Below are 13,067 nucleotides of genomic sequence, written 5' to 3'. Positions count from 1 at the left end.
TAGTACATTTGCAACTAGAGTCCCAAACTGGTCTTCTACCAGCACTAAGAAGGAAACGCTCACAGCGCCCGCAGCGGTCAGAGAACCCCTAGTTACCTAAAAATTACGGGCAAACAGTAGCACAATGCGGGGGAGTCATGGGTAGCTGCGGGTAGCTGCGGGCTGCCCCACCACCTGGTGCACCCGCGCCCTCGTGTAGAGTGTCAGATACGCCTTACGCCCTTTGTTATCTCGAAAGCTCCCTGGACTCGGGCTGAGATAACCGACAACTTTCAACATTATTCACAACACCTCTTGAAATCTCACAGTAAACACATCTCTTTCTCAAACATCTTGTAACTCAACTCGTTCCCCGCAAGCATGTACTCGAGAGCCGCTCGCCGTGGCCTCAATGGCTCCGTCTGCCGGGCCTCCTCTGAGCCCTTATCAGCAGCTGCTGCCCCTCCTCGCACCCCATCTCGACTTACAGATCTCCGGCGCCGGAGCCGGGAACGCGCCCCGGCGACATGGGAGCCCGTCGCCTCTCAGCGCCCGTTTCACTCAAAGTCGAGTGACAGATCCGTGGCAGACGCCGTCCCCGTGGAGAGGAAAGCAACCTTTGAGAAGAGACAGCAGCCGTCGCCGTTCGATGGCGTCCGGGAACGCAGGGCCAAGGCCGGCAAGCTGATTGCGGGTGTGGCCGCCGCCTCAGACAGCGATATGTTCAAGGCTCCCGTATGCTTCCTCTTTAAGGGCATTCGGATTTCGAGTGACGTTATACTGACCTCTCATCACAGGCCGTTGGGAAACCCAAATCAAAGCGATGGGACCGTAAGCTTCACTCACATATCCTCTCACTCCTGAACATCTCACTGACACACCTTCAAGATCACCTTTCCAAAGAGTCCCTCTCCCGCCACCCCTGCTCCCTCAAACAAGCCGCCCGCCACCTCAAGAAACCGGGCCTCATCTCCCTCGGCGGCGGCCTCCCCTCTAGCGCCTACTTCCCCTTCGCCTCCCTCTCCGTCCGCGTCCCCACGGCCCCGCACTTCTCCGAAGCCGACACCATCGGCGCCCACGGCCAAGACATCACCGTCGGCAAATACGACGTCCGCGACGCACCCGACGCCGAATACGACCTTTCCATCGCCCTAAACTACACCCAGTCCACCGGCTCCGCCCAAATGATGCGCTTCGTCACAGAACACACCGAGCTCGTCTACAACCCTCCCTACACCGACTGGCAATGCTGCCAGACCGTCGGCAGCACCGCCGCGCTCGAGCAGACGCTGCGCATGTTCTGCGATAAAGATCGCAAAGACGCCGTCCTGACGGAGGAGTACAGCTTCTCCACCGCGCTCGAGACCATTGCTCCGCTCGGCGTAAAGGCCGTCGGCGTCCCCGTCGACGCGGAGGGCCTGTTGCCGGACGCCATGGACGAGATGCTCTCTGCCTGGGACCCGGCGGCGCGGGGCGGGCACAGGAAGCCGCATCTGCTGTATACCGTCCCCTCGGGCCAGAATCCCACGGGTGCGACGCAGTCTGCGGCCCGGCGGCGCGCCATCTACGCCGTGGCGCAGAAGCACGACCTCTACATCATCGAAGACGAGCCGTACTATTTCCTGCAGATGCAGCCCTACGCCGGATCCGACGCCTCTGCGCCGGCAGCCCCGCCCCCGTCCTCCGTCGACGAGTTCCTCGGCACGCTGATCCCCTCCCTGCTAAGCATGGACACGGACGGCCGCGTGCTCCGGATGGACTCCTTCTCCAAGGTCCTCGTGCCCGGTTCCCGCCTGGGCTGGGTGACGGCCTCGGCGCAGGTGATTGAGCGCTTCATCCGCCACGCCGAGGTCGCGAACCAGGGGCCCTCGGGGTTCTCGCAGATCGCCGTGTGGAAGCTGCTCGACGAGACCTGGGGCCACGAGGGGTACCTCCAGTGGCTGATGAACCTGCGCATGGAGTACACGCAGCGCCGCGACTGGCTGCTCGCCGCGTGCGAGAGGCATCTTCCCCGTGATATCGTGAGCTGGACGCCCCCTGCGGCTGGCATGTTTGTAAGTTCTTTACGTCGTCCTCCTTCTCCCAGACACATACACCTCCCCATGTGACGACACTTGCTCCAAGACTAATCAACTCCCTACTCGTATCCAGCTATGGCTCAAAATAGACCACACCGCCCACCCAGACAGTAATGCCAGCCGCCCCCTCCTCGAGATCGAGGAGGAAATCTTCAACTCGTGCATCGAAAAGGGCGTCCTCTGCGCCCGCGGCTCGTGGTTCCGCACCGAGCAGGACACCCCGCTCAAGGATCTCTTCTTCCGCGCCACGTTCGCCTCGGCCAGCGAGCAGGATATGGATAAGGCGATTCAGAGGCTGGGAGCTGCCATCAAAGAGAGTTTCCGCGTTGCGTGAAGAACGAAACTGTTTGCAGGCCTTTGGCTTCCACGTTTCCCGTGGTATTGCTTTATTTCTTGTCTTTTCCACGCTTCTGAATCTTCACATCATCTTCTGCATCATTTTGGCTATGCTTTCAACATGAGTTTGTCTGGGGGGTTATAGGTTGGTTAGCATTATCATTATCATCATCACATTGGACCGTGGGCTCGGGGGCTACGAGTCATCTGTTTCCTATCACACTAGGGGGCTTAGAACAAGAGGTAGTTATGCTCTCTTATGAGAGATGACAGGGCTCAGACTCATGATTGGGTACTTTTTTTTAATTTTTTTTCAAATAACGAACATCACAACGGAGTAGTATTTATCTTTCGCAGTGTGCACACAACGTGACGGTCCAGTTGCAAGGAATGTCCCCATGCAGAGCACACGGTTCCTTAGATATATATAAAAGTACGGATCCAAATCGTAAGAGATCTTCGGCGCTATCGGATTCCAAACCCGCCTCGCAAGCCTCTTCAATCACTAGATAGTCTCTGACACGACTCCCGTCAGGCTAGCTTCCAAGAAACACTGCAACCCAAAGTTGCTAAACCAAGACAATGGTCGCCCATGCAAATCAGCAGCCACAATCCGCTCTCAACTTGGCCGCCTCTCACTTCAGCCCTATCAAATAGTCCTGCTTGCCAACGCGAGTACCCGCTCTTGCTTACTCCGTACTCTACTCCTAATTTGAAGTAGGCACCTACTTTAGCGGCATCCTCCAGGGTAGCCCCAGTATCTGGGGGAGACAAAGGTCGGGTTATGGCTTGTCGTTGTGTATGGGGCTTGTCCGTTACACAAAAGAGGTTTGCTTATCCTAACCTCCCACACCAGTTGGTTTACAGTGCGCTTCGAAGACGTCTGGCGCTGTCTTAATAAATACCTCGTACAGAGGAAGAGTATTGTGTTGAGATTGTTCGTCGTAATCATCAGTCATCCACCTAATCTCATATATCTTTCCAATATTCGTCGCAAAACGAGCTGTATCTCCCTCCCTCTCTCCCTCTCTCAGCAGCGTCAAAATCCTTCACATTTACCCCTGCTTCGCCCTCCAAAAAGCAACCTTTACGCCATCCCCAGGTTGCAGCACAATCTCCGCCTTGAGCGTCGGCTTCCCGCCGTCAACGGCATCCATATAACTCTCCACCCTCTCAAACCTCTGAAACAGCCGGCACAGCGTATAACTCATCTCCGTCAGCGCAAACTGCTGCCCGATGCAAATTCGGGGACCGCCGTTGAAGGGGATATACGTCCACGGCTTGGGCTGCCAGTGGTACCACCGCTCGGGCGAGAAGGTCTCCGGGTGCGCAAACGTCTCGGACACGGGCGGGTACAGATCCTCACGGCGCTGCATCAGGAGCGTGGAGTACCCGATCGGCGTGTCCTTGCAAACGGCGAGCGGTAAGGTGCCGTCGGGCCCGCCGCCGACGGGGAGGGTCGTGTCCTTGAGGGCGAGGCGGACGTTGAAGGGGACGACGGGGTAGAGGCGGAGAACCTCGTTCATGACGTTTTGGAGGTACTTCATGTTCTTGAGGTCGGCGTACGTGGGTTCACGGTCGAGGCCGACCTGCTCGATGATCTCGGCGCGGAGCTTGCGGACGACTTCCGGGTGGCGGCCCAGCTCGTATAGAGTCCAGGAAAGGGAGGCGGCGGTGGTGTCGCGGCCGGCGAGGAGTACGGCGACGAGCTGGTCGCGGAGGACTTTGCGATCTCGGGTGAAGCTGGCGAGCTCATGGAGGAAGGTGTACCCTTGGTCAGATTTCGTCTTGGAGGCGAGCTCCTCGGGGCTCAGGCGGAGGGCGCGCTCGATGAACTTGTTGACAAAGTCGTTCATTACGTTGAGGCCGGCGCGGAAGGAAAAGAGGGGGATGAAGGGTTTCAGTTTGGCGGCGCGGGCGAGGATGTTTTGGACGCGCTGGACTTCGTTGAAGGCTTCAGCAAACTCTTGCTTGACGGTCCTGTTGGAGGGTCCCGTATTAGTCTGTGGTGCTGTATAGGTTTGTTGGTGTGGCACTCACGAGAGAGACTTTACATCCTGTCCCAGGAGGAAGTCGGTGGCCACGTCCAAGGTGTATCGGAAGAAGAGGTCCGAGACGTCCATGACCTTGCCGTCAACGGCATCCATATTGACGACCTGATCCTCTCCATCCAAGGCACCGCCATTGGCAATAGCCTTGAACAAGGTCTGGATATGCGACTCAAAGCAGTGCAAGTCACTGACGCGATCCTTGATGAATTGAGGTCGGATGAGCTGCCGGCTTGCGTGCCATTGGTCACCGTCGGTGGTGAAGATGCTGTCGCCAAGGAACTCCTTCCATTCCTGATGGAAGGGCTCGCCCTTGCCGTAGTCGGAGAACTGGGTTGCGAGGATGGCTTTGATGTTCTCCGGGTCGGCGGTGAAGACGATGCGCAGGCCGAGAATCCTCTTCTCGCCGGTCCAGCCCTTGACTTTGGAGAGCATGTCCTTCCAGAACTCGACGTTCTTGTGTGTCATTGTCCCGCGGACGGCCTTGAAGATGAAGTCGATGCCTAATGGGGAAGGGGAATGTGAGTAACCAGAACCATTGATGAAAGGGTTTTTCAAGAACATTGACCACCGAATGTGTAAGTCACATCGCGGATAGCATGAAGAACTCACCACCGGGGAAACGAGCATTGAGGGACTGGCCACGAGTGCCGGGTGCCAGACGGCGCAGCCGTATGGTCTCATCGAAGCGCTTGACGGCTACCCATAAACCCCAAGCTATTGCGCCAAAGACCAAAATGACTTTGAGAGTAAGGTACTCGAGGGCATGGTCTACTAGACCCATGGTGAGTGGATTCCTGTGGACGTGTCGTCTAGCGAGATTCGGTGGTAAGGAGGGTGGAAGTCCGAGTCTGGAATCTGAGATGCAGGGTCGCCTACGGGCGAGACAAATTCGAGTAACGTCTCTTTAAATTGGCGAAGATGGGTTGATTTTCCGGTACTGCTCGAGTGGGAGTTGACGTGCAGTCGTCAAATGTCGTAACGCAGGAAAAAGGTGGAGAGAGAGAGAGTCGACAGAGGACGGCGCAGTGACTATATTCCAGGAGCTCGTCGAGACCGGTGACGCAAAACCCGATAGCTTATGTACGGAGGAACGGGATAAATCGAAAACCCGCTCCAGTTGTAGACAAAAAGAAGACCAAGTCTGGGCAACGAAGGCATAACCATCTGATGTGGGTAGGTCTGATGTTGGAGGGTGGAAAGCTGAGACTACAAGTATTAAGTATGTATCGAATTAGCTAAACAGGATGCATGAAAGCAGTGACAGAGTACAAAGTGAAAGTACACCTCATTGACCCTTAGCTACTGCGATGGGCTCATCCCCACTTGGTCTACCGTTCCTAGCTTGTTTTCCCCCCAAATCCGTCTATCCGTGCCATCTCTCTTTCTCTCGAGCTTCGGTACGGGGTCCTCGGAGTGCAGTGCTAGGGGTCTGCTTGAGACTAGCCAGTGTTGGAGACAATGGGTGAGGGGGACGGGGTCGAAGGACGAGGGGACGAGGAATGTGAGGAGAGAACCAAAGACACAAAATGCCAAGAACCCCCAATGTGATCATCCATCACCCATCCTCCATCCGTCACAATCCATGATCCATCGATGGCAGCAGCCCGCGGACGGCCAGAGAGAATCAAACCAAAGACGAATGGTTGGTCAGTGTACATTGAGGTGGGCTTTCCCCGCCCCCCTCTCTCCCTCCTCGGTAAAGAGGACCATCCCAAGTCCTCACATCCCTACAAAAATTAATTACACCATGGACATCGATGTTCTCTCCGTGGACCATCCACCGCGGCCGAAACACTTGCCCTTGTGTGCTAGCGGCGGCGTAAAAGCCACATGGCGAGTGAACTGGCGTAGGCCTGAGTTGGCTTAGTGCAGAGTCCCGTGTCACGCTTCACGCTTCTTTTGCATTGGTCTCTTCCTCTAAAATTTCTTAAATCGTATCACAAGGTGAGCGTCTATTGAGAGTATCTTATGGACTAGTATGCGTGGTCCAGCTGTATACTATGTAAAAGCTTCCCGAGTTCACTCTCAGTACGAGTCAAGAAGCAACCTGTTGGCTGTTGTGCAACGGAAGCTCGCTGAACCGATACCCAAACCCTTTTTGTGCATGGAACCGCACCCGCCACGCGGAGACTGGACGAGGAAAAGAGATGGACGACTACCCGGGGCTCAATGATCCCTGGAGAAGGCTCGAATTGTATTACCTACACAGTACCTTCCTTCGCCATGTTGTGGCACAACAGAGCCGAAAAGGCGGTCGATGATGGGAAGTGTGGTTTCGAGAGCCGCGGGGATCCGCTGCTTGGTGAAGCTAAGAAACCTCCCCTGTTGGTTGTGAAATCACCTACCTGCACATGTACGGCGCAGCATGCATGGCAGCACAGCACAGCAAGATCAAAAGACTTCGCGTGCGCGCCGCTGTTGTGCTGGCTCTACTTCATCAAATATCATCCCCCAGAGATCTTCCGTTTTAGGGAAAGAGGTGCAATGCCTGACCAATCGTGAGATGCTGTGTACTTGAGAGTTGCGAGAAGGTTGCGGCATAGTTGCTGGGGACATGCCTACCTGATGCCGAGGTCACGAACCTCTTTTCTTCGACGAGAAGAATTTTGGATCTTTTGTTTGAGAGGGCGATGGAATGAGGCAATTGGGTGGATTACGTACAGTGCGATGTGATAGAGGAGCATAACTATTCCGTAGGCCACGATATGTTTATCTTGTCTTGTCGCGAATGATTGCAGCAATTTCCATTCTTCAAGAGAACAAGATAGTCAAGCTGTTCGACTCTTCCGTCAATTGACAGTAGCGTCGGACGATACTCCTGCGACTCTCGATTATTACCCTTTCACCCATACCTTTTGTTGAGAAACTTGAGAACCTCACTTGGTCCCAGTCATTCCACGTTGGAGACTACTGTGTAGAGACTCAGACCGGAGCAAGCACAGTGCAAGACCCCACCGATCACGATCTGAATACCCAGAAAGGGAATTTCTGCTGTCGCAACCTGCAGGTGCCCACACGACTTTTGACCAAAGCTTCTCCACCCCGCAACTTACAGCTTACACCCCTGCAACTCTTTTTCAAGAGGAGGAGGAAAAAAAAGAGGAGTCCAATTGGATCCTGCGAGGTTATGCCTACTTTGCCTTAGCGCGACTTCCAGCGCCCTCTCACTGCCGAAGCGGAGGGTGACGTCGGGATCGTTTTCGTCCTTGTGACTTTGGAAACGAGCGGGATGGCGTCAAAGAGAAAAGAGACTGAGAGCGAGCATCCCAATCCAGCGTTCAGTCCTTGCCAGAGAAAAACTTCCCTCTAAGTAGGCGTATGCAAGTAATCCAGTAGAAACGTCTAGAAGTGAAATCATATCTCGTACATAGATACAAGTTTTCAATTACAGAGTTCTCAACCTCTAAAGACGACCAGAATACCGCCGAACGCTCAGCTCTCATCCGCACCATGATACCACGGGAAGCCCATCGCAATCACGAGCAAATAAAACCTTACCCCAGAATCCGCCCTCCTTCTGGAAGCGCGTCACACCAGATTCACCGAGGTTTGGACATGTAGATCACCCCGATTTCTCCCCCGCTTTCCACAAACGAGCCGTTCATGCGGAGGGCGCAGCGGGAACTACCTTGGGCACAACCAACCTCGAAGAGCGACGGCGGCGGCTGCCAAAAAAGTCCCGTTCTCCCCTCCCCTCCCTCCGCCACGGAAAGGACATTCGGATGAACTTTTTAGCCCAACGGCGCCGGGCAACGGACGCTGAATGTGTCGACCCGATCCCCCGGGGCTTGATGATCTGTGTCGAATGATGCGAAGCGTTGTCATTTGACACCCTGGATAGGGAATCCATCATCCGTTGTAAGAGTGTTGATTAACGAGATGAACCCCTGTCTCTAATACATGTACAGAAAAAGGTATGCTCAACTGATCCGGCGAAGGGACTCGCTGCCTTCTCCCCGGGAAACCGCATCACGCGGAATATAACAGAGTGCGTGGAACTCCCAACCCAACTCTTACACCATGGGATACCCACACTCACCCGCATCCCCCTGCGTGCAAAACGGCATCTGCACCGGCTCCGACCTCACGCCACGCGCCACCATCCTCTCCCGGAACTCAGCCAGCCTCGGCGCCGCGTCGTACTGGCTCCGGTTCTGGCCCGAAGCGTCCCGTCGGCCCGACCACAATACCTCGCCTGCCGCGCTGGCCCGCGGCCACAGGATCCCGTCGATACTGACGGGGTCAATGGACTCGCTCCACGCCGCCACCTCACCGCCAAGGACAAGCTTGGCTTCCGTCTCGGTCAGGTTGGCCCGCGGGTCGTGCGAGTACATGAGGCGCCACCCCTTTGCCGGCGAGCACCAGTCATTGAAGGGGAAGAAGGCCTCAAAGGCGGCTCCGTTGTCGAAATTCATCCAGTGGCCTCTGCCGCAGTCAGAGTACTGGTACACGTTAGCAAGGTGAACTCTTCAATATGGACGTCAACAATACCTACCCAGTAATTGTAGTTGCTGTCAATGACCTTATGGCCCTTACTGGTCAGTTTCTTTACGGAATCGCCTCCCAACCAAGACTGGATCACGACGTCGTCGCCGAGCGTGATGTTCCACTCGAGCGGCATCTCTTCCCAGACCAACGGGATGAGCCCGTGCTTGCGGATTCTGGCGTGGTTCTTGTCCATGAACTTTTGCAGGAGCGGTTGCAGGACCTCACTCGAGTTGGACCGGATACCCTCGTCTAGCATTGAGTCGTTCTTGTTCAGTTCATCGCCACCAGTGTGGAAGTATGCCGTGTAAGGACCGACCCTCGGCAGGAGATCGTCAAAGAGTTTGTCCAGGAACTCGTCGACTCGGGTATCGTTCATCTTGAAGGCGCCACATGGTGGCTCTACGCACCACCACGTGTACGGCTTCTCGTTGTAAGCCACAATCAGCTCCGGGTAGGCGAAAGAAACGGATCCGATGTGTCCCGGCATGTCGATTTCAATCACCGGCTCAATTCCGCGGTGAACTGCGTATTCTTGGATCTTTGCCAAATCCTCGGGCGAATACGACAATCCCTTGCGGTAAGCACCTTTGGCGGCTAGATCGGGCATCGCAGGAATGTCAAGCGGCCATGATTGCGAGTCCGTGATGTGGATGTGGAGCCGGTTGAGCTTATTCCAAGACATGGCGTCAATGACCCTCAGAACATCCTGAACGGGGAAAAAGTTACGCGCCGTATCGATCATGATTCCGCGGTGGGAGTACTCTGGCGAATCCTCAATCGAAACGGGCGCCAACGTGGTATACCAGGAGGTGCCGGATGTGTGCTGGTGGAAGAGCTGCACAAACGTCTCAAGACCTCTCAAGATGCCGGTGGAGGACTTGGCCGTAAGCGTCGCTGAGCCATCCTCTGTGATGTTGAGCGCGTATGATTCATCGACGTCACCAGCGACAGGCTTAAACGTGCTAGGCTTATCCTCTCCAGTCTGTGTAATCTGCAGCGACTTGACTGCCTTCTTGTCCGCCGCGTACACATCTGGCTCAAAGTCACTGTTCTTCGGGTGGAACTTCCAGGGCACGAAGTTTTGCTGGAAAATGGCAGCCATGGCGCGCGACACACCGCCTTGCACAATGTCTTTGCTGTTAAACGTCGAGCCCGAAGCCGGGTTGTAGCCATAAGTGTAGGGCAGCTGCACATTAAAGAAATTCTCAGTATTCTGTGTCTCATCATGGGAAGTGGAAGTGGAAGCAGAAGAAGGGCGCCAGCGTACAGATCCTCCATTATACGTGATTTCCAGTGTTTGGCTTATGAACAGAACACTCTTGCCAGTGGAAAGCTTCTTCGGGGCTGGCCAGATACCGGCACTGACCTGGCCCACGGCGAGGGAGAGGGATACGAGTAAGAGAGAGGGTAACATGTTGACGATTTGGGGACCCCGCAATGAGAAGAATTAGGAAAAAGAAGAAGTATGCCGTTCAAACCAACGGAAGGGTCGAGGCTGGTTATATGAACAAGCTAGGGTGATGCGCGGTGGTCTTTGTGGTGTGTCTTCGCACTGTTCCTGCGAAGCACAATTCTCCGAGATAAGGTAGAGAGTATGATACCCTCCTAGCCACCAAACGAACCGAAAGATTCGTCCCGTGCCACTTTCAGCTGCAGAAGAAAGACATACGAGAGCGCAGAAGTAGTTGCCCGTCGACTCTGCTGCCTTTTCTTTCACGGATACCGCGCAGCCAAGTCTGGATGGTGGTTGGGAACCAAGCAACCAATTGACAGTGTGGTGCACAGAGCAACGTTACGTTACGTCAAGCTTTGAGGTTGACGGAGCCAAGCTCACTGTACGCTTGACGACCCACGCTACTGCTGACGACGGAGGGGCTGGCTGATGGGGGGAGGGAGAGATCCTCAGGCCTGGTCGATCTCATGCGGTTGAGAAAAAGGAATGAACAAAATCAAAGCTTCTCGAAATTGGGTAGACCGACGAACTGGCCTTATAAGGTAAATGTACCCCGTACGTTGGATGCGACGTGCCAGACCGGGCTGGGGCAATGGCACGATCCAATATGCTGATCCCCCCAGTATTCGGTTCCTGATAATCTAGGGAAAATAGTAGGCTATGATTCGTTTGTTGGTGGCGATGAACAAGGGGTATGCCTTCATGGGAGTAGAGGCGCAGGGCGGATGAGAAGAGGCAGCGGCTGTGCTTTGACGCCAATCCAACGCCGGGTGATTAAAGGAGCTGATGGAGCCGGGAGGCGCGGAGAAGAACCGAAGAAAAAAGATGCTGGTTCTGCAGGAGACGATGGTCGATATGTTGGTTTATGCTCTCATAATAAAACTAGTGTCAAGCGCAGCTAAGAGCGGGAGAGCGCGTGAGAAGCGACAAAGGTGGTAGATAAACCAAGCTCAATAAGGATACAGGTGACAAATGCCCATGAAGTCTCGAGATTGACAGGAACAAGACAGATTGACTGCTAGTATCATCTGGTCAAAGGTCAAAGTAGCGTCAACGCAGGGACTCCTGAAGGTAAGAGCGGGCATTAGGATCATCAACACCGCCTGTCATGAGCAACGATTACAAGGATGACAGGAGGGGGAAGGAGGAGCTGGAGGAAGTCAAGGGGAGGCGCGGCAGAAGCCCCCCCTCAAGCCAAGGACCTAAACCAGGCCAGGACAGCCAACCGTCATGGCAGCAGGGGGCGGGGAACGGCACCTACGGCCAAACAACTTTAATTACCGACCAATCAAGCACACAGAAACCTCCGATCCAAGGGCGGCATTGTCTCCATCGACAAGGAAACAAGAAACGTAATTAGAGTATTCTCTCGTAAAGCCTTTCATTCGGTCTCGCTCAGTCGGCAATAGTAAGAGAAGCATTTCGATGGCTTTCGAAATGCGGCAGACCAAACTTTGGATACGCGTGTTGCAGTCAATGTTCAGCGAGAGAAGTCTGAAAAAAAGTGAGAAACCATAGCTGGTCACCAGACGCACATTGCAAGCCAAGGCAAAAAGCCAAGAGTGGAGGGTGCTGGGTCGGTACCCACAGCTTGCACACACCAACGGCGGATCTGCAACCATACCTACCTACCTACCTTATGTAAGATTCTTATCTTTTACAAGACCCGACACATGCCGCAAGAACATACAAGGGCATCTTACTGCATTTCGGACCTCGACAGTGAGAGATCTGGAAAACATCTATGAATCCTCGACACTAAGATTAAGATTCTGATCGCCGCAGTCTCATCAAAACTCTCATACGTAGAGAGGGAAAGTAGAGAGCTCTTTCCTTTGTCGTCACCCTGTTTCAGCTGCCACCCGTATAGCGTGGGGGCTTTGAGACAGACTCTGGCCTGCCAGTAAGATAATGCCCGATATCTTTGGTAGTGACTGGTGTCATGTCCTGCCTGGAAGTAATGGCGGTGTAAGGCGCCATAGTCTAAGGCATCCGTAGATGCAAAAAGCTCGGCCACTGTAACAGTGAGCCTACGAAAGATCCGAGGAGACTCTTACCAGCCTCAGGTGTAACGATGCAAGGATTTTTACTAGAAGACGGGACTCGAACCCGGGACCTGTGTGTGCGGGCATTTCGTTCAGATGCGCCAGCATTCCCCGCTACGACACAGGCCTTGGTGACAGAATGAAGCATTTTTATTCAGTATAGAGGTATCGCGGGCGGGCGAAGCTGGAATAACCCAGAGGTGGAAAGGACATCATGATGTATGTTCAACCTGCCTGGAAGGAGCGGAACCACACAGGTCGGGTGGTTCCTGGGGAAATGAGGCTGGAGAGCCGGTGGCTGTGTAGCCGTTACGCTGAATAATCAGGCGCATCGCGTGCCTGAATTAGTCAGGGCAAGCCACACTTGGAATTGGCCTGAACCTTCTCCTTCTGCAGTGAAGAACCTCCGGACATTGGCTTTGCACCGCCTTTCTTTGCGCAGACTGTCACGTGACTAGACTACATCTCCTCCAATCAAAGGCTTTGTTGTGGGCCCAGCTCTGAATTCTCCGTCATCTCAGGAACGTTCTTTGGCTCTCTTGCCTTAACTACCTCGATTCACTTCCTCCACCATACACAACATTCTTTTGTTGCTCTCTTGTGCATCACCAACTCTCCTCTGCCGGAATCATCGCCT

General features: G+C 54.5%; 3 protein-coding genes across 3 annotated transcripts; 1 reads left to right on the top strand and 2 right to left on the bottom strand.

Annotated features, from left to right (window-relative positions):
- Window positions 1-360: 360 nt before the first annotated feature.
- On the top strand, window positions 361-2,391 carry CPAR01_09755 (aromatic amino acid aminotransferase; the record flags this gene model as incomplete). Its single annotated transcript, XM_060494019.1, has 4 exons — window positions 361-714; window positions 777-810; window positions 868-2,033; window positions 2,104-2,391. 4 exons carry the CDS (start codon window positions 361-363, stop codon window positions 2,389-2,391), a joined length of 1,842 nt encoding a protein of 613 aa, XP_060348149.1.
- A 1,057-nt stretch (window positions 2,392-3,448) lies between these two features.
- CPAR01_09754 (cytochrome P450) lies at window positions 3,449-5,225 on the bottom strand (the record flags this gene model as incomplete). The annotated part of the gene is made up of 3 exons (XM_060494018.1): window positions 3,449-4,373; window positions 4,434-4,944; window positions 5,054-5,225. The coding sequence occupies 3 exons, from the start codon at window positions 5,223-5,225 to the stop codon at window positions 3,449-3,451; spliced, it is 1,608 nt and encodes a 535-aa protein (XP_060348148.1).
- Window positions 5,226-8,457: 3,232 nt separating this feature from the next.
- On the bottom strand, window positions 8,458-10,346 carry CPAR01_09753 (glycosyl hydrolase family 20; the record flags this gene model as incomplete). Its single annotated transcript, XM_060494017.1, has 2 exons — window positions 8,458-8,886; window positions 8,940-10,346. 2 exons carry the CDS (start codon window positions 10,344-10,346, stop codon window positions 8,458-8,460), a joined length of 1,836 nt encoding a protein of 611 aa, XP_060348147.1.
- Window positions 10,347-13,067: the final 2,721 nt, after the last annotated feature.

This window comes from Colletotrichum paranaense, assembly GCF_030867605.1.
Source record: "Colletotrichum paranaense strain IMI 384185 chromosome Unknown Scaffold_7.1, whole genome shotgun sequence".
NCBI lineage: Eukaryota > Fungi > Ascomycota > Sordariomycetes > Glomerellales > Glomerellaceae > Colletotrichum > Colletotrichum paranaense.
The sequence above is the reverse complement of the archived record's forward strand: the minus strand, read 5'-3'. Positions and strand labels throughout refer to the sequence as shown.